This window comes from Nothobranchius furzeri, chromosome 7 (assembly GCF_043380555.1).
Source record: "Nothobranchius furzeri strain GRZ-AD chromosome 7, NfurGRZ-RIMD1, whole genome shotgun sequence".
In the NCBI taxonomy this organism is placed as follows: domain Eukaryota; kingdom Metazoa; phylum Chordata; class Actinopteri; order Cyprinodontiformes; family Nothobranchiidae; genus Nothobranchius; species Nothobranchius furzeri.
Window position 1 is genome coordinate 65,248,228 of NC_091747.1, and position 19,757 is coordinate 65,267,984.

Consider the following 19,757-nt stretch of genomic DNA (forward strand, 5'->3'; position numbering starts at 1 on the left):
TGATGGTGAAACAGGTGTGATGATGAAACAGGTGTGATGTAACACAGGTGTGATGGTGAAACAGGAGTGATGGTGAAACAGATGTGATGGTGAAACAGGTGTGATGGTGAAACAGGAGTGATGGTGAAACAGGTGTGATGATGAAACAGGTGTGATGTAACACAGGTGTGATGGTGAAACAGGTGTGATGGTGAAACAGGTGTAATGATGAAACAGGTGTGATGTAACACAGGTGTGATGATGAAACAGGTGTGAAGATGAAAAAGGTGTGATGGTAACTCATGTGTGATGGCGGTAATGAGAACATTATTTTACAGGTACAAGAGCAGCAATCAGCAGGTGGTGGTTTGGATGTTTTATTGGAACATGTTCAAACAACAGTCAAAACAAAAAAGGAAGTCATGGTTTGATCAGCCAATCACAGTGAGGATTAACTCTGTACACATCCAACAAACAGCAGTCTGGGTGAAGACGACGTGCACCTAAAAGAGACAGGTACAGGCACAGGTTCTGAAATGTCCTACTATCCAGATGTTTGCTAATGATGTCAGTTGAAGACTTACAGATGTTTCCTCCAACTTCATAAAGATGCTGTGAAGCAGGACTACAGACAGATGGATGGATATCAGGCTTCAGTCAATCAGAAATGTCCGCATGTGGACAAATGTGTGTCTTACCTGATCTCAGGCTGAAAACGAGATGTGATGTCTTTGGCTGTTGTCTGTTCATCAAGTTGTATCGCCATGGAAACTTTTGTGTTTAAGGGGGCGTGTACTCTGATGACACCTTCACACAGTTCTGTAAGCTGAACACAAGAAGCAAGCAGAACCAGCTTTAGAACGTATGGTTCTGGTCTTGGAATATACTTGTCCCAACACTGGTTACTATGGTTCAGGTTGTGGACCTGGATCTACCTGATTCCTGTCATTCTTGTTTTTCTTCCTCAGCAGGCGGGACGTTGTTCTGCTCAAGTTGAAAGGTTTCTGTATGGATGCTAGGTTCATCTGTCTCAACTGGGACAGTAGGAAGGTGGGGACCTATGACATAGGACAGGAAATGATGCTAATAATGGGACACTAGAGGAAAAAAGGCTCAGAAGGGTTAGGGTTAGGACACTAACAGTCCAGAGCAGGTCTTGGTTTTTGATCATCAGTCTAATCAGGTGAGCTCCACCCACAGCTTTCTCCATCTCCTCACGTTGCTTGGTGATGGAAGGTTTGTTTCCACGGTTACAATGAACAAAAAGGTTAGGAGCCATCACCATGGAGACATTCCACAGAGACATCCGGTTCTGGTCCTGATGAGACACCACCTTATGGAGGAAGACCAGTAGGGCCTGCAACCATGGAAACAATCACATCAATTGATGGCAAGTGCATGTTGGAAATTTGTGTTGGCTTAAGGAAAAGTGCCGTAGCTCCAGGTTGAAGGTGGAATTTACTCTTAAGGTGTCTCTGTTGGCCTCAGGAAGCAACAGCAGGAGCAGCTGCAGGACCTGAAGCTGATGGACTACAGAAGACACACCTGCAGGGACACACAAGAACATGTAACAAGTAATTCACACAAGAACACCTCTAAGAAGACTCTGTGTGTTTGTGCATGTGTGTGTGTGCATGCGTACTGAGCACTGCATGGAACGTGGACATGTGTGTGTGTGTAAGCAGAGGTGTTGGTAGCTCTCTGATGAACAGCTTCAGCAGACCGGCGGCGTCCACCTGTCGCACTGCAGACCAGTCGAAAGTGCTGCAGCTGCGGTCCAACTCCTGCCGCAGGTTCTGCAAACAGACAGAATTGTTGAAAAACAGTGACATCATCCATAAACGACCACATTTTTTCATTCAGCGCGACACAATTGTAGCAAAGGATGACTGTGAGCTGGTGTGCGTGTTACCTTTAGTCTAGCCGCTGACCCGGACACTCGGAGAATCCCCTCGGTCTGCAGACCACACTGCTCTAAGATACACAACAGCTACACAGAGACACACAGACAGCTGTTTGATGTCAGGTTTTCAGCTAGCTGCTAGCTGCCTTTCAGCATTAGACCCTTTCATCCTGTAAACTGTAGCTTCTGCTAACATCGTGCTTTCAGAAGAAGAAGAAAATATAATTTCTATAGCACCTCTCAAGATAAAAATCACGAGGCGCTCAGCTGGTTTACTTTACAGCAAGAGGGATGGGGGATATTCCTCCTGTTTCACAGTAGCCTTTATTATGTTTGTGGCATGTGGACAGGCAGGGAGAAAAGAGATGTATAATCGAAACAGAAAAGGGGGAGGTGAATGGAGGGCAACAGTAAACAACAAATAACAACAGACAACAAACACAAAGGCAGGGCAAAAGTGAGGTCATCATGGCAAAATCTGTCCATCCATCCATTTTCATCTGCTTATCCGGGCTTATTGGGTCCTGCCCAGACATCCATCTCCCCAGCCACTTGGGCCAGCTCCCCCGGGGTAATCCCAAGGCGCTCCCTGGTCGGCCGAGAGACGTAGTCCCTCCAGTAAGCAAAGCACAAGGAACCATCCTCTCTCTCGACTCGAGGTCAAAGCCTCTCTGCAACACTTGCAAATGGTATCAGACGTGGAACGTCTAACTAGCAAACCCTGGTAGCATCTTATGGCCGGTGATAATTGAATTCAAAGGGAACTACGACTCTTTAAGATTCCATTTGGTACTCACAGAGCACAGTCGCTTCTGCTTTGCTCCCTTATGTTTTTTCCCAAGGCTCTTTTTGTCCCGTCTGCCTACAGAGTGCTTCCCTGCATTTCCTCTGGAAATCACTAATTTTCAGAAATGGATTTAATTAATTGGTCATTGAACACGATTGATAAGATTTTTTCTACGATGAGAACGGAGGAGGGGGCTCCCACGTGCCCTCACGGGACACACGCAGCGGGATATATGCTCGGTTCCTGGAAGGAGTGGAAGGTCGTCTGTCTCTCTCAGCTGTCCATTGAGGATGTCGAAGATTTGTGGATATTCGGCCTGATGATCACTGGATTTCTTCGGATTGGAGTGGGAGGATATCTGGTTTTCCAAAAAATTGGGAAGACGGGAGTGATTGGAGGGCGACCCGCACCCATGGACGGCACCGTCCGGGCGGAGACCTCACAGACTGGGACATTACTGGAGGTGAATCGTAAGCTGGACAATGTCTTAGCTGCGTTACCGCTGTTAGTGCGCAAAATGGATGTCATCTCGGAGAGGGTCACCGGACGGTGTGGAGATGTTTAATAACCTGAATTGGCTTCACTGAAGGACTGGAATGACCAGTTACAGACTGAAGGAAGAGGGAAGATGATCTCTGCCTGACCCAAACACAGTCTTGTTATCCTAATCTGACACCAAGGCAGCCTTGAAGCTGCAAATAATCATCCCCCACGAAGGAAGGAATGCAGACAGATGCTGTGGAACCCCCCCCCCCCCCCCCCCCCCCCCCCACATTGTGGACTTTGTTGCGAGGCCATCAACCTGCAGGAATGTGCTCTATGCTCCTCCCAAGATCTCTCTCCCTCCTGTGGACACAGCTGGCTGAGCGCCGCACATGGCTGCTGGCCCTGGATAATCAGGATCCCAGCCCCCACCCCCTCCCTAACGGAGTCTCATGTTGTGAATGTTGAAGTCCGTGCTTATATGTTTGAGGTGTTTTTTTGCATAGTACAGCTACGCCCTGTCAGGAGTAACTCTGGTATGCCTTTTTTCCCTCCCCCAACCTATCCTCATGTAACCCTCTTATCTCTATTAAGGTAGCGCGACTCGTGTTGCGAATGACCGCAGTCACCAATTCTTGTCATGTGTCTTGCCCATGTATGTCTGATCTCTGAATTGTGTGTCCTGAAACTCAATTTCGTTTCTCTGTATGTCTTGCACATGTGGTAGAAATGACAATAAATGACTTAGACTTTGACTGATCATTAATCTGGCTGCCTTTCCTCCAGACCGCCGAGAGCTGCCTTCCAACATGGGTATCGTAGACCTGCACCCTGGTGTGGGATGGCTTTATGAATGATTGATAGCTTGTTAAACCATTCAGTCAGACTGATTTTCCAACTCAGACGTCACAAATTTCTCAGATACTTAACAAGGTTTTGCTACAAACATCTAATCTTACATTCCATCATTTATTTTATTGTCTCAGTTAACGTGTCCAACCATCACTCATCATGATTGGTTCTGTGTCATCATTAGTTTAGAAATTTAGAATTAAATTCATTTTCATTAACTATATTCTTAACTCTGTCTGAATTAATAGAAAGTGTGTGTTTCCTGGCAGCTTTGGGCGAGAGGCTGCTGCGGCAGTGCAGAGCGGGTGGTTTAACAAGTACTAGTAAAGATGGGGTAACGTCGATTATATGGACCTAATTTGGGTTTCAGGAGTTTGATATTGAAAATACAAACACCCTCAGTAAAAAATTCTGGTGACAGTAAAGTTGTACCCGCATTAACAACTTGTTAACACTAATTCCTGAAATTATAAACTCACAGGCTTCTTCGTTTTGGTTTTTTTATTCTAAATTCTAAAACTGTCTGACATCTCCGGTGATTTAGTTTTCATACATTTCCACCCACAGCTGTGTCTTCCATTAATAATGCACAAGTTTTGTGCAACTTCTCTCTCTAACAACCCCAGACCTGCTGATCAACTCCAGTTGAGGTTCCAGTTTGAGTGTTCCAGTTGAGGCAAAGAAAAAGAATAAACCTTCAACCTTATTTAATATTTATATCATTTAACCTTATATAATACTTTATTTTTTAAAAAGTGGAAAAGCATCATTTTACCTGCAGTTATCCATCAGTAAAGCAAAATGTAACTTCTATGATACTATTTTTAACTTAAGTTCATATTAATTGTAAGTAAGCTTGAATTTAATTCCAATATCTTCATCTTTATTCATTTTGAGGATTTTTGTGTTGCTTTGTCTAAAGAATGAATCAGAGTAACATAAAAATGAATTCTAAGGTTTATTTTTTAAAATAAGTTTTGAACATTAAATGTTCTTTAAATGGTATTCTATGTTATACTTTATATAAGTATTTGTTCAGCTGCAATTCATATGTGGGCATGTTCAAAACCATCATTTTGACAATTATAAATAGAAGAAAATAATATATTGTGATATATTGCCATGTGGTCCATTCCTACCCAAATGAAAAATGAACCAGCTTTTATCAAACGCCCCCTGTCCTGCATGTTTTCCACGTCTCTGTTTCAGCCCACCTGATTTACTTTTCTGCATGACCTTCTCAGGATGACACTAAGTGCTGCAGAAGCCTGTTAATCACTCATTCATTTAGATCAGGTGTGTGGCAGCAGGGAGACACCTAAACATGTAGGACGGGGAGAGCTGATGACCAGGGTTAAGAAACCAGAGGAAAACCAGAGCAGGGCTGCAGCTACACTGCTACATAAAGTGGGTGTGAACCCTCCTTCACACTGAATGCAGAATGGATGTGGTCCAGTTTCACATAGATCAGAAATCATTGGCTGCGTCTCAGTTCAGGGTCTGCATCCTTCGTCAATCAATCAATCAAAGCTTTATCAGGGTATCCGCGGGTCCTTAAAAAGTCTTAAAAAGTCTTAAATTAGCTTTTCCTAATTTAAGGCCTTAAAAGTCCTTAAAAATGACAAATAATCCTTAAATCCAGTTTCCAAAGGTCTTAAATGACCAAAGACCCAATAAACAAGATTCTTTTATTTCTATAAAAATTCCGTGAATTTCTAGTTAGTGTTCAGCATTTTTTGTGTATGATGTTGACGTAAGCGGAACCGTACGCAGTCAGTTGGTTGTGAAAGGGGGCTATTTTTTTTAGATGAGCACATTAGCTGGTTAAGCTAGTGGGAGCTTGTGCCATGGGAAAGGGCAAGTTTAATGGTAACTGGATGGCTAATCCCACGTTCGCGACGTGGTTAGCACCGGTTCCAGGCATAAGCTGGAAATTAGAGCTTAAATTTAATTTTTAAAATAGCTTAAATTTGGTCAAAGTGGCCTTAAAAAAGGTCTTAAAAAGTCTTAAATTTGGCTCCCTTAAATCTGCAGATACCCTGTTTATTTATAAAGCGCCTTCCGCAACCCTGTCAGGAAGCCCAAGGCGCTGAACACGGTACAGTAGAAGGTAAATATATTGAATAAATCAAAAATAAAAGCAATTCAAATTACAAAATACAAATTACAAATTCGTCGGCCGGATTCGTCGGCCGGTTACGTCACAGCGCCGCGACTATAATAATAATACATTTTATTTAAAAGCGCCTTTCAGAACACCCAAGGTCACTTGACAGAAAACACTTAATAAAATACAATAAAACAATAATAAAAACCCAAACAAGAAAAAAAAACAGAGAGAAACAGTTAAATAAAATCAGAGGTCGTAGGCAGATTTAAACATGTGTGTTTTGAGTTTTGTTTTGAAAAGGGTAAAACTGTCGATGTTCCTGATGTCTGGGGGGAGTGAGTTCCAGAGACGGGGAGCAGAGCGGCTGAAAGCTCTGCTCCCCATGGTAGCGAGACGGGCAGAAGGAACTGCAAGATGGATGGAAGAAGAAGATCTGAGTGAACGGGACGGGGTGTGAATACTTATAAGGTCTGAGATATATGGAGGAGAGAGGTTGTGGATTGCTTTGAAGGTATGGAGGAGAATTTTGAAGATGGACCTGAATTTAACTGGGAGCCAGTGAAGCTGCTGGAGAACCGGGGTGATGTGGTGAAAGGAAGGTGTTCTGGTGATAATACGGGCTGCTGAGTTCTGGACCAGTTGCAGTTTATGAAGGAGACCATAAAGAAGTGAATTGCAATAGTCGAGACGGGAGGTGACGAGGCTGTGGACGAGAATGGCGGCAGTGTGAGGGGTCAGTGAGGGGCGGAGACGGTTTATGGAACGTAGATGGAAGTATGCTGACCGAGTTATGTTATTAATGTGAGCCTGAAAAGAAAGTGAGCTGTCGAGAATGACACCCAGACTCTTGACGTGAGGGGAGGAGGAGACTATGGCGCTGTCAATTAAATTAAAAACTATTATCACATCTTTGCTCAGGCTCAGCTTGCCGAAAGTATTTTCTCTGAATTAGCTCTCCAGCGTCAAGGAAATGATTAAAGATCTAAATAAAACTTCCAGCTCCATCGTTTAAAGTTCCTTCTCCCTTCTGCTCAGCGGTTCCACGGTTGCTAGGCGACGGAACGTTCGCCGAGGGAGTGGCGGGAATTCATGAAGGCTAGGCCTGTCCAAATTCACAGCCGTTAACATCCGGTCTACTCGCCCGACGGAGGACCCAGCCCACGTCGGCCGAGTAGGCTGGGTCCTTCGAAGGATGCAGACCCTGAATTGAGACACAGCGAATGAGTTCAATCGGAGTACTTATACCAGCTGTGGTGCACTGCAGATTCAGATGCAGAGCTCCACAAAGTTTCCACATGGACTCTGGACCCTGCAGGAGGATTGTTAAAGGTAAGATTTCACCTGAGCCAGACAGGAAGTGATATGTGGTTCAGCGTTATGGAGATTTAATGAAATGATGTTCATTTAATAATCAGTTGTACATTCTACTGGGGAGAAGGAAGTCTGAGCCTCCTTGTTTAGGCTACTGCACCCCCGGCCCTACTCCAGATAAATGGCCGAAGATAGATGGATGGAAGGATGGATGTTCTACTTTTGGATAATGGTTAACACATTTGACTAAGGGGGTACTGGTGGTACAAGAAAATGGCTCAGGGGGTCCACAAGTCAAAAAACATTGGAAAACACTGTTCTACCTCACCCCACCCCCCTCCACATGTCATAAAATAATAAAAATTGGGGGGACGGGACAAGAGCTGTAGCAGGAGGCTGAATGGAGAGACCACTGTTTGGTAGCCCCACCCAACCAAACTCATCCCCCTGCCAGGCCTAAACCCCCAATCCCCTGGCGTTGTATGCCTGAAAGGGTGATGCAGCAGATGCCACACCATTAATTTATGCTAACTTGTCAAGTCCTACACACTGTTAATCACACAGTGCACGACAAAGTGAAAAAAGAAGAAATATTTTAAATGACATTACTGTGAAATAATCCCAAAACAGCCTAGAAATAAAAGAAATTTTTTTTTGATATAGTGAATCTCAAGATTAAAATCATGAGGCGCTTCACAAAAATATAAAAAAGATTTACTTAATAAAAATGTGGGTAAAAGAAAAATTTAAGTCCCATAGTTGCATGTGACCCATCCCCGTGGGGACCAGTGAGGCGCAGACATGGCCAATAGCATCCGGCCAGCCGCTAAAAGGGGCATTTTGGTTTGTAAGCAAGAACGCCCCCTTCTTCTTGTTCGCTCCTGAAATATTACTTCACACCAGATATTTCAAATTAAGATATTTTCTTCGCTCATCTATCTGCTCTCCTTTTTAAATAAGTTATTGATCATCTGTGCTCACCCTGCCCTCTCATTTTGTGTTGCTGGTTTGACGCGAGATCGCTCCACGCTCTCCGAAGCTACGTTTAAATTCTGCCTCCTGCTTTATCACAGTTGATACAAATATTAAACTGGAAACGGGAGCCAACTGTAAACCTTAATAAGCTCACAGAAGGGGGCGTTGTTGGCCGGTTGTTTGGAGAGTTCCGGTTCGGTTGTTTAGAAAGATAAAACAAGCTAGTTGAACGGAGTTTGTTAACGTTGTTTTTCCTGGAGTTAAGGCGTGGGCTGCAACCAACAGTTACCCGAAATAAAGATCCGAAACAAAAATAACAAGATGGAGTCATTGCAATATCTTAAATAAATCAACAAAGTGTATAGGTGCGGCGGATTTTATTTTGCCGTGGCAGTGCGACACGATCAATTAGTTAAGACTTTTATTTTGACAAACATAGAAGGGAAAATAATGTATTTTATTGGCCATTCTGATTGGTTAGTGAAAAGCTACAGTAAACCCCATTAAGGCGTTTCTGTAGCCCAAGCAGTAACACTGGCTGGACCCTGCTCGATACGGCCGTGCTTGGAGAAATTTAGTGGTTTAAGCATCCAACCCCTTAAAGTATATTGTCAAGCAGGGAAGCATCGGGTCCCATTATTAAAGTTTTTCATATCCTCCTGAAACCCGGAGCAGCCAGTCATGTCCTTTAAATTCACCTTTGTCTTCTTTCACTCTTTTGAGTTATCCCATTTAGCCCTACAGTGCTCTTTAGAGCAAACCCTGGGCTTTCCAGTGATGTATCTTATGTTGGGTTCAAATGTTGGTAAGTCCCCTTTTTTCCTCAGTCAATTTGGCCGCCTTACCAGCAACAACATTTTATGGAAAGAGGATAAATAAGTCAAATTCAAATATAATAATTTGTATTCTTGGTAATTAACCACAATATTTTTACATCTAAAAACAGTTAAATAATTTATCTTTTGAACTATTATAAATGTCTACTGTAGTGGACACTAGGACGTTTTTAGTGCATTTACAGATCCTTCTCAAAAAATTAGCATATTGTGATAAAGTTCATTATTTTCTGTAATGTACTGATAAACATTAGACTTTCATATATGTTACATTCATTACACACATCGTCGTCGACGACACGGGAAACATAAAGTTCACATATGAGTCAGAAACAGAAGGCAGCATAGCATTTATGGACATGAAAATCACCAGGCAGACCGACGGGACCCTAAACATAAACACACACAGGAAACCAACACACACAGACCAATATCTATTATGGACATCAGAACACCCCACCATACACAACATGTCAGTAATCAGAACATTATATCACCGAGCAAACATAATAACAGAAGAGAGAGACCGTAAACAAGAAGACAAACACATACAACACGCTTTAAAGACCTGCGGATACCCGACATGGGCAATAAACAAAGGAAAACGACAAACAACAACAGAAAGAAAAGAACAACCAAAGCAAAGAACCAGAAACCCAGAAAGACGAGAACCAGAACCAGTGATAACCCTACCATACATCAGAGGCATAACGGAAAAAATAAGAGCAACAATGAAAAAACACAACATAAACACACCAACAAAACCATACACAACAGTTAGAAACAGACTAGTGCACCCAAAAGACAAAATATCAGCTGGACTTAAATGTAGAGTCATTTACGAAATCCCATGCAAACTCTGCAATAAAACATACATAGGAGAACCCGGACGCCAACTCAACACACGAACAATAGAACATAGAAAGGAGTGCGAGAAAGAAACAAGTCGTAAACACACAAGAGCAGCAAAAGAAGAACCCTAACCCTAACAGATCACTGCTTAAGAGAAAACCATATAATGGACTGGGACAACACAAGGATCATAAACACCGAACAACAGAAATACAAAAGATGGATCAAGGAAGCAATCGAGATAAGGAGACGTGGATGTGGGACCATGAACAGGGACGACGGAGTTTACACGTTGGATCGTGCATGGGACTGCATCGTCGGAGAGGGGAGAGCGGGCAGTAGAGGGCGACAACGTCCTCTGCTGCCCGCGGATAAACGGAGAAGGAAGTGACGCGCCACCATCAGCGTCAGCCTGAAGAAGCCGGCAGCCGTCGGCGAAACGTAGCGGGAAAACAGGTAACAAAACCGTTTCTGTGTTTTAAAAAAGAACTACAGCATGGAATTAGAAATAACGCACAGCAAGAACACACCTAAGATGAATAATGAACTTTATCACAATATGCAAATTTTTTGAGAAGGACTTGTATACAATCTGTGCACTGACTAGGAGCCAGGCACATGTCATTGATGATAACATCAAACATGCACAAAGATGCATGAAGAAGGATTGCAGAGGCAAACTATATATGAGGAGTGTTGCATTACTAAAATGAAAGCACACTTCAAGGATTATCATCGCTAAATTACAAAAATGTAGAGCTATGGTTCCCTTTTTGACTAGTTCTGTCTCATGGCTCACTTTTCAACTAAGTCCACGACTTGTTGTCCTTCCAAGTAACACACAGCAGAAGACTGAGAATGTATTTAGTTTTGGATCAAATCAAATATGTTCGTAATCAGATTTTATTTTTAATTAATCTGTAATTAGACGAACATCATCCTGTTTTCCTCTACAATGGACAGGTTGTAAAATAAAATAAAATGGTGATCACTGTGGTCTAAACAGACAAAAAATCATATTAAAACGAAAACTGAAGACACTTTTTGTCTGGGTCTTAGGAAGGTATGACCCGCCTGGGATTTGAACTCTGATCTCCCAATCCCAGGGCAGACAGAGGAAGACAGAATATAAAGAGACGATAATCACAAAATCTCGGGAAAGAGAAGTGAAAGAAACAGCAGACTGAAGAGAAGAAGAGGATGAAGGTCCCACCAGAGCCTGAACAGGTGAGTTTAAAGGAGACCACTGAGTCCACTGATCTCATGCTCAGGCGGAGAGAGGTCCAAGGTTAAATGTCTCAATCATGTTTGTAGGAAGGTTACATAGAAACAGAATTCCTTCTCATCTGACTGGGGCATTATCAGTTCTTCTTTAATAACTAAAGAGGGACGTTAGTCTTTGTTTACAATCTGTGGGCCTGCGAGGATACTGAAACTGTACCGAGCTAATGCTGCAGTGCAGGCATTGGTAATCCCACACCGGCTGTCATGTTTGGATTTAACTTTCTGACCCAGGACTTTCAGTCTCGAAACACAGTTAAGAGTTCTTTAAATTATATTTCTTAAGGAAAACTGAAAGTGCACCATCAAAGAGAGGTAAGGATCCGTTTCAAACTTGAGGTGTTCTCTGTAACAGAATTCAGTTAATCCACAGCCCAACGCACAGGATTTTTAACATGTGGTGGAGGTCTTACTGTTAGTTGAGAGGTTACAAGGCTTAAGGGGGATGTCGTCTAAAGCTTGGTTTATGCTTGATGCGTCCGCGAGGTTCGCATGGCTCTGCGCGGCAAAATTGCGTCATTTTAACAACCACACCCCTCTACTGCGACTCTGCACGGCCCAAATTTTCCGCACCACGCACCTAGGAAATTTTCTAACCACGCGGACGGTCGGACGCAGAAAAAAATGGCGGACTGGCAAGAACTAGTATGGCAGGGATTCGTAAATACAGACATTTGTATGAATCAGCTCTCAGAGATCACCGTGATCAACATGTTGTTAATAATTCTTGGAGAGAAATAGCTCGCACTGTCGGAAAAGATGAGCACGCTGTTAAAAATGCTGGAATGCCATCCACCTCCAAATCTGAGACCATGGTTTTCGACCAGAAAAGGGTGGCTTGCCAACTCCGGGTCAGGGGAGAGGTCCTACCTCAAGTGGAGGAGTTTAAGTATCTCGGGGTCTTGTTCACGAGTGAGGGTAGGAGGGATCGGGAGATCGACAGGCGGATTGGTTCGGCGTCTGCAGTGATGCGGACGCTGAGCCGATCTGTCGTGGGGAAGAGGGAGCTGAGCCAGAAAGCCAGGCTCTCGATTTACCGGTCCATCTACATCCCAATCCTCACCTATGGTCATGAGCTTTGGGTAATGACCGAAAGAACGAGATTGCGGATACAAGCGGCCGATATGAGTTTCCTCCGTAGGGTGGCCGGGCTCAGCCTTAGAGATAGGGTGAGGAGCTCGGACATTCGGGAGGGACTCGGAGTAGAACCGCTGCTCCTCCAGATCGAAAGGAGCCAGTTGAGGTGGTTTGGGCATCTGGTCAGGATGCCTCCTGGGCGCCTCCCCAGGGAGGTGTTTCGGGCATGTCCTGCCGGCAGGAGGCCCCCGGGTCGACCCAGGACACTTTGGAGAGGTTACATCTCCAATCTGGTCTGGGAACGCCTTGGGGTCCTGCCGGAGGAGCTGGTGGAGAATGCCGGGGAGAGGACGGTCTGGAGCTCCCTATTTGGGATGCTGCCCCCGCGACCCGGACCCGGATAAGCGGAGGAAGACGAAGACGAAGGAATGCCATGCTGTAAACAACAGCAATTTTTACTTCTACTATGGTGTAGTGTTGGATGCATGCCGTAGAGCTCCATGCTGCCCCCTACAGTTTGGGAGAATATTGGCTCACCGCAGAGACAAGCCACATGAACCATAAACGCTGCAAGATGTGAAGCGCGTTCCATCTGCCAGCCGCATCACCAAGCGGAAAGTAAATGCGTCAAGCATAAACCAAGCCTTAGGGGAGGCAAGCTCAAGGTAAGGTCCAGAATGAGGGAACTGGAGAGATCCACAGGAAAGGGAGGGGCCCGAAGATGCAGGTGAACGGTGGAGAGCAGGACAGGCTGGCTTCCCTGGTGAGTCATGAGCTTGTGGTGAATCCAGGAAGTTATGGTAGGCTAGTTGGAAGTGGTGGTGGTACCTGAGGGCAGAATAAAGAATACTCGCGAGGCAAAAAAAAAGTAGAAACAAGCTGTTATCTTGAGAGTTTAGGAGGCAAGAGACACCAAAGGTAGGTAATACCCAAGTTGAGTAATCATCCGGTGAAGTGAGGTTGTCTCCCAGCTCCTTAAGTATCCAGATGTCAGACCATCTGATGTAATGATCTGGGGTCTCATTTATCAAACATGGCGTAGAATCCTTACTAAAAACGTACTTAAGCTCAGCAAAACAATGTTCTTACGCCAAGCAGGTGTGTGATCTATCAAACATGGAGGACGCACAGCTGCACGCAATCTCCGCTTCATAAATCAGAGACTAACGAGAATGTTTCTCAGCTGCATTTTAGTCACATCCCGCCCTCACCACGCCCACTTACTGCCATAAATAGTCAATGCAAAGTGCCTTGTGGACCTCATTCATATACAAGTGCTGGCCAGTAAATTAGAATATCATCAAAAGGTTGAAAATATTTCAGTAATTCCATTCAAAACGTGAAACTTGTACATTATATTCATGCAATGCACACAGACCAATGTATTTCCAATGTTCATTACATTTAAATTTGATATTCATAAGTGACAACTAATGAAAACTCCAAATTTGGTATCCCAAAAAATTAGAATATTCTGAAAAGGCTGAATATAGAAGACACCTGCTGCCACTCTAATCAGCTGATTTACTCAAAACACCTGCAAAGGCCTTTAAAAGGTCCCTCAGTCTTGTTTTGAAGGCACCACAATCATGGGGAAGACTTCTGACTTAACAGCTGTCCAAAAGACAATCATTGACACCTTGCACAAGGAGGGCAAGACACAAAAGGTGATTGCTAAAGAAGCTGGCTGTTCGCAGAGCTCTGTGTCCAAGCACATTAACAGACAGGCGAAGGGACGGAAAAAAATGTGGTAGAAAAAAGTGTACAAGCTCTAGGGATAACCGCACCCTGCAGAGAATTGTGACGACAAACCCATTCAAAAATGTGGGGGAGATCCACAAAGAGTGGACTGCATCTGGAGTCAGCGCTTCAAGAACCACCACGAGGAGACTCATGAAAGACATGGGATTCAGGTGTCGCATTCCGTGTGTCAAGCCACTCTTGAACATGAAACAGCGCAAGAAGCGTCTCGCCTGGGCCAAGGACAAAAAGGACTGGACTGATGCTGAGTGGTCCAAAGTTATGTTTTCTGATGAAAGCAAGTTCTGCATTTCCTTTGGAAATCAAGGACCCAGAGTCTGGAGGAAGAGCGGAGAAGCACAGAATCCACGTTGCATGAGGTCCAGTGTAAAGTTTCCACCGTCAGTGATGGTGTGGGGTGCCATGTCATCTGCCGGTGTTGGCCCACTCTGTTTCCTGAGGTCCAGGGTCAATGCAGCCGTCTACCAGGAAGTTTTAGAGCACTTCATGCTTCCTGCTGCTGACCAACTTTATGGGGATGCAGACTTCACCTTTCAACAGGACTTGGCACCTGCACACAGTGCCAAAACCACCAGCACCTGGTTCAAGGACCATGGTATCCCTGTCCTTGATTGGCCAGCAAACTCGCCTGACCTTAACCCCATAGAAAATCTATGGGGTATTGTGAAGCGGAGGATGCAATACGCTAGACCCAACAATGCAGAGGAGCTGAAGACGACTATCAGAGCAACCTGGGCTCTCATAACACCTGAGCAGTGCCACAGACTGATCGAGTCCATGCCACGCCGCATTACTGCAGTTATTGAGGCAAAAGGAGCCCCGACTAAGTATTGAGTGCTATACATGCACATTCTTTTCATGTTCATTCTTTTCAGTTGGCCAACATTAGAGAAACAAACATTTTTTCATTGGCCTTTAGAATATTCTAATTTTCTGAGATACCAGATTTGATGTTTTCATTGGTTGTCACCTATAAATATCAAAATTAAACGTAATAAACATCGGAAATACATTGGTCTGTGTGCATTGCATGAATATAATGTACAAGTTTCACGTTTTGAATGGAATTACTGAAATATTTTCAACCTTTTGATGATATTCTAATTTACTGGCCAGCACTTGTAAGCCGGCTGTTGCAGAATTTCGATCATGACCACAGATCAAGGAAGCGTTATTTCACTGAAATTGAGGTACTTGTGGGTGAGGTGGAGAAAGGGTTAGGGTTAACCCTTGTTCTGTGTGAAAACGAAGCAGTACAAGTGATAATGCTGCAGGATTTCGTAATTGTATCTTCTCAGCAGCAGCACTGCAGGTGCTCTCCATGTCCAACATGTGTGTAAGCCAGGTCCTTAGTCAACTCAAAGTTGTGCACTTTTTCCTCTACGTTTTCTTTCATAAATCCCGGTTTGTGTGGAAAGTTGAGTACGCAGTTTTCCGACCCCGTTTTGCGCGTAAGCAAGCTTGATGAATGAGGCCCCGAGCCGCTCCCCGGGAACCGCCCACCTGTAATCAGACTTGGGAGGAATAAGGTGGGCCACTCACCTCATGCCGTGACACCAGCAGCATTTTGTGAAGATCTTAAGCCAGGAACAGGAGTGACCCAGAAGGTATTTCGTGTAACACCCCCCCCCCCAAGAAGCCATAGCTTCTTTTCGTTGTGCTCTAATATCGGCTGAAGCAGGCTAGAGGCCAATGTTGAGCTAAAAATGCTAACAATAATGCCAGTACAGCACCAGTAACTGGTGCAGACTCAGCAAACTGTCACACCCTGTCTTGTCTCCCCGTTATGTAGTCATGTGTCTCTGTTAATTGCTCCCACCTGCCTCTTGTTTTCCAATCACCCAAGCTCCCAGTCCTCATGTATCTAAACCCCTTCAGTCCTGTGTCTCAGGTTGGTTCACTGTTTCAGTAGTCCAGCGTGTTCTGTTATTAAAACCCTTTTGTTAAACTGTTCCTGCTTGTCTGCCTGCCTGCCTTTGCCCCCGCATGTGGATTAGGGTACCTTTGACATTTGAATCAATCCGGTACTAATTCCCGGTACCTAGGAATCGATACCGGTACTTAACGGTACCAATTTTCGATACTTTTGAGTGTTTAATATTTTAATTCTCTTTTATAATTAAATATATATTTTTCTCAATATATAACCATATTTGATAAATATCACGATAAATAACAAACAACTGTTTGTATTTTAACATCGTCCTTGTAGTTTTATAAGCTGATAATTAAACTGAAGCAAACATCTTTACTGTGAACTAAATTTACTGTGTATCTTCATTCCTTTGGCCGTCTTTTTTCATTTGATTTTTCCTACTGGGAAGTTAGAATTTCTGAGGAGAAAGCGAACGCACCATTAGCTGATAACAACGGTGGCAATGGAAGCTAACATATCAAGCTAACGTTATGTTAAACAGTTTATTTAACTGCTGGAGCAGATTAAAACGATGATGCCTCACACTTAGATCGTTGTCGCTGGTTTCATCTTCACCCAATCACCCGTCGCATTTAGTGAAGTGAAGCCAAACTTTAGAGCGCGTTCATGTTCTTCTAGTTGGAAATTCGGATTTCTGAGGAGAAAGCGAACGCACCATTAGTGAAACGGAAGCTAACAAATCATGCTAATGTTATCTTAAACATTTTATTTACCTACCGGAGCAGATTAAGATGAGGATGTCTCACTTAGATCGTTGTCGCTGGTTTCATCATCACCCAGTTACCCATCACATTTAGTGAAGTGGACCCAAGCTTTAGCGTGCGTTCTTTCTACCATGCTGCTCTGTTTACAACTCGCTCGCAGCGACCGACGACTTAATGCTCTTGCGCATGCGCAGCTGTCTTGGCAAGTTCTCGTTATGAAGGACGGTTACCGAAACGAGACACCGTTTGAAATGACGTGAATCGGTGCTCAGTCGGTACCATGGAATTCGGTCGGTACCTTAAAAAGTACCGAATTCGGTACCCATCCCTAATGTGGATCCTGCCTCCGCTTCACTCACCGGCACGTGTGTGGCACAACCCCCACCAATTCTCACATTGAAAACAAAGCTCATCAGCATTTAAAAAGGAGATAAACTGGCACCCAGGATGGCAGCTGAGAAGGACATCTGTTTGATTGTAACTTTCCTTCCAGCATGAGACCTGTGGGCAACTGTGGAACAGGAGTTAAGAGCTCGCCCCGTAATCAGAAGGTTGCAGGTTTGAACCCCGCTCAGTCTGTCGCTGTCGTTGTGTCCTTGGGCAAGGCACTAAACCCACCTTTCCTGCTGTTGGTGTTTGCCTCTGTCAGAGTGCCCCAGGGCAGCTGTGGCTACATTGTAGCTCATCCCCACCAGGGTGTGAATGGGTGAATGACTGATTGTGTTATAAAGCGCTTTGGGGGGTTCCAGGACCCTAGAAGGCGCTATATCAAATAGACCATTTTCAATTATTTTACATGTTGAATTCTTACTTTTTGTATCTTTAATGACAAATCCCTATTAAAGCAGCAGTTAAACAAACAAAATAACATATAAACAAGTGTGCTTTTTTACTTTTTGGAAGACGACTGGAACTTTGACTTCTGGAAACTTCTTCCTGTCGTTCTCCAACAGAGAGTTCAACGACACGCCAAAGACGCCACTGTCTGAAGGAGGAACAGAAGCACTGACTGATTCAGATTCTGCTGCGTTACTGTTTTCTAACACTGACTGTACATCTCTAAGTTGGATGCAGAGATAGATAGATAGATAGATAGATAGATAGATAGATAGATAGATAGATAGATAGATAGATAGATAGATGGATGGATGGATAGATGGATAGATGGATGGATGGATGGATGGATGGATGGATGGATGGATGGATGGATGGATAGATAGATAGATAGATAGATAGATAGATAGATAGATAGATAGATAGATATTTTTATTCGGTCAACAACAACAATTTATCAATTTTACATAAAAGTAATCAAGCAACCGAAAAAAGGAATAGGTTGAAGCCTAGTGGCTTATAATTAGCCTATCCTTAACTCCCACAGAGATAATCAAATCCTTAACCAAGAGGAAACAAAGTAGGGCTGAGAGATGAGATGCATAACATTTAAAGAAAAAGCAATGATAAATCAAGAAATCAAATCAACACAAGGTTAGACATCAAACTAAGTTTCAATAACTTTAGAAGATGCAAATTTTTTAATGTTTCTTGAAAAAAATGACAAAGAATAACCCATCTTCAGTTCATCATTAAGTCCATTCCATAACTTCACTCCCAAAACCGACACACATCCATACTTAGCATTAGTTCTCACTTTAGGTATTTCAAACATATAAGACCCCCTCAAATCCTATTTTCCATCTCCTAATTTAAACATACTTAAAATACAAATTGGAACATTTTTTTTTCGCCACTCTATACATCATTTCTAAAGTTTTCAGATATATAATGTCCTTAAATTTTAACATAGCTGATCCTACAAAAAATTGGTTTGTGGACTCCCTATATCCAGCTTTATTTATTATTCTAATAGCTCATTTTTGCAATTTAAAAATTGAATCCAGATATGTTTTGTATGTTTTCCCCCAAATTTCCACACAATAACTCGCATAAGGAAAGCGAAGGGAAGTGTACAGTAAATAAAGGCAGCTCTTGTGCAATAAATCTCTTGTTTTATAAAGAATAGAAATAGACTTAGATCATTTCCGTTTCCTCCTCCTTGAACCGTCACCTTATCGTGGTGGAGGAGTTTGAGTGCCCTAATGATCCTAGGAGCTATGTTGTCTGGGGCACTTAGTGCCCCTGGTAGGGTCTCCCATGACAAATTGGTCTTAGGTGAAGGGTGAGACAAAGAACGGTTCGAAGGATCTTTCATGGCGGTTAAAATGAAGAGTCGGAGTACCCGGCCCGGAGGGTTACCGGGGTCCCACCCTGGAGCCAGGCCTGGGGTTGGGGCCCGTGAGCGAGCGCCTGGTGGCCGGGCTTTCGCCCATGGGGCCCGGCCGGGCCCAGCCCGAACCGGATACATGGGCTCGTCCAACTGTGGACCCACCACCCGCAGGAGGAACATGAAGGGTCCGGTGCAATGCGAATCGGGTGGCAGACCAAGGCGGGAGCCTTGGCGGTCCAATCCCCGGACAAGAAAACTAGTTTTTGGGACATGGAACGTCACCTCGCTGGCGGGGAAGGAGCCGGAGCTTGTGGCAGAGGTTGAGCGGTACCGGCTAGATATAGTCGGACTCACCTCGACACATTGCATTGGCTCTGGAACCCGAGACCTGGAGAGGGGTTGGACACTCTACTTTGCTGGAGTTGCTCCGGGTGAGAGGCGGAGGGCTGGGGTTGGCTTTTTGTTAGCTCCGAGACTCTCTGCCTGTGTGTTGGGGTTTACCCTGGGGGACAAGAGGGTAGCTTCCTTGCGCTTTCGGGTCGGGGAACGGGTCCTGACTGTTGTTTGTGCTTATGGGCCAAATATCAGTTCAGAGTACCCACCCTTTTTGGAGTCCCTGGGACGAGTGCTAGATAGTGCTCCATCAGGGGACTCCATTGTCCTGCTGGGGGACTTCAATGCTC

The 19,757-nt window shown here is 44.1% G+C and overlaps 1 protein-coding gene across 1 annotated transcript in view; it reads right to left on the minus strand.

Annotated features, from left to right (window-relative positions):
* Positions 1-238: 238 nt before the first annotated feature.
* Positions 239-19,757, minus strand: part of arhgap28 (Rho GTPase activating protein 28) — a 40,910-nt gene continuing 21,391 nt past the window's right edge. Inside the window, exons 6-14 of the mRNA XM_054738742.2 lie at positions 17,741-17,832; positions 1,892-1,969; positions 1,622-1,775; positions 1,442-1,524; positions 1,121-1,336; positions 915-1,037; positions 678-805; positions 564-604; positions 239-482 (exon numbers count right to left, since the gene is read on the minus strand). Coding sequence (XP_054594717.2) covers positions 400-482; positions 564-604; positions 678-805; positions 915-1,037; positions 1,121-1,336; positions 1,442-1,524; positions 1,622-1,775; positions 1,892-1,969; positions 17,741-17,832 — 998 coding nt within the window. The 3' untranslated portion in view covers positions 239-399. The remainder of the gene's footprint in view (positions 483-563; positions 605-677; positions 806-914; positions 1,038-1,120; positions 1,337-1,441; positions 1,525-1,621; positions 1,776-1,891; positions 1,970-17,740; positions 17,833-19,757) is intronic.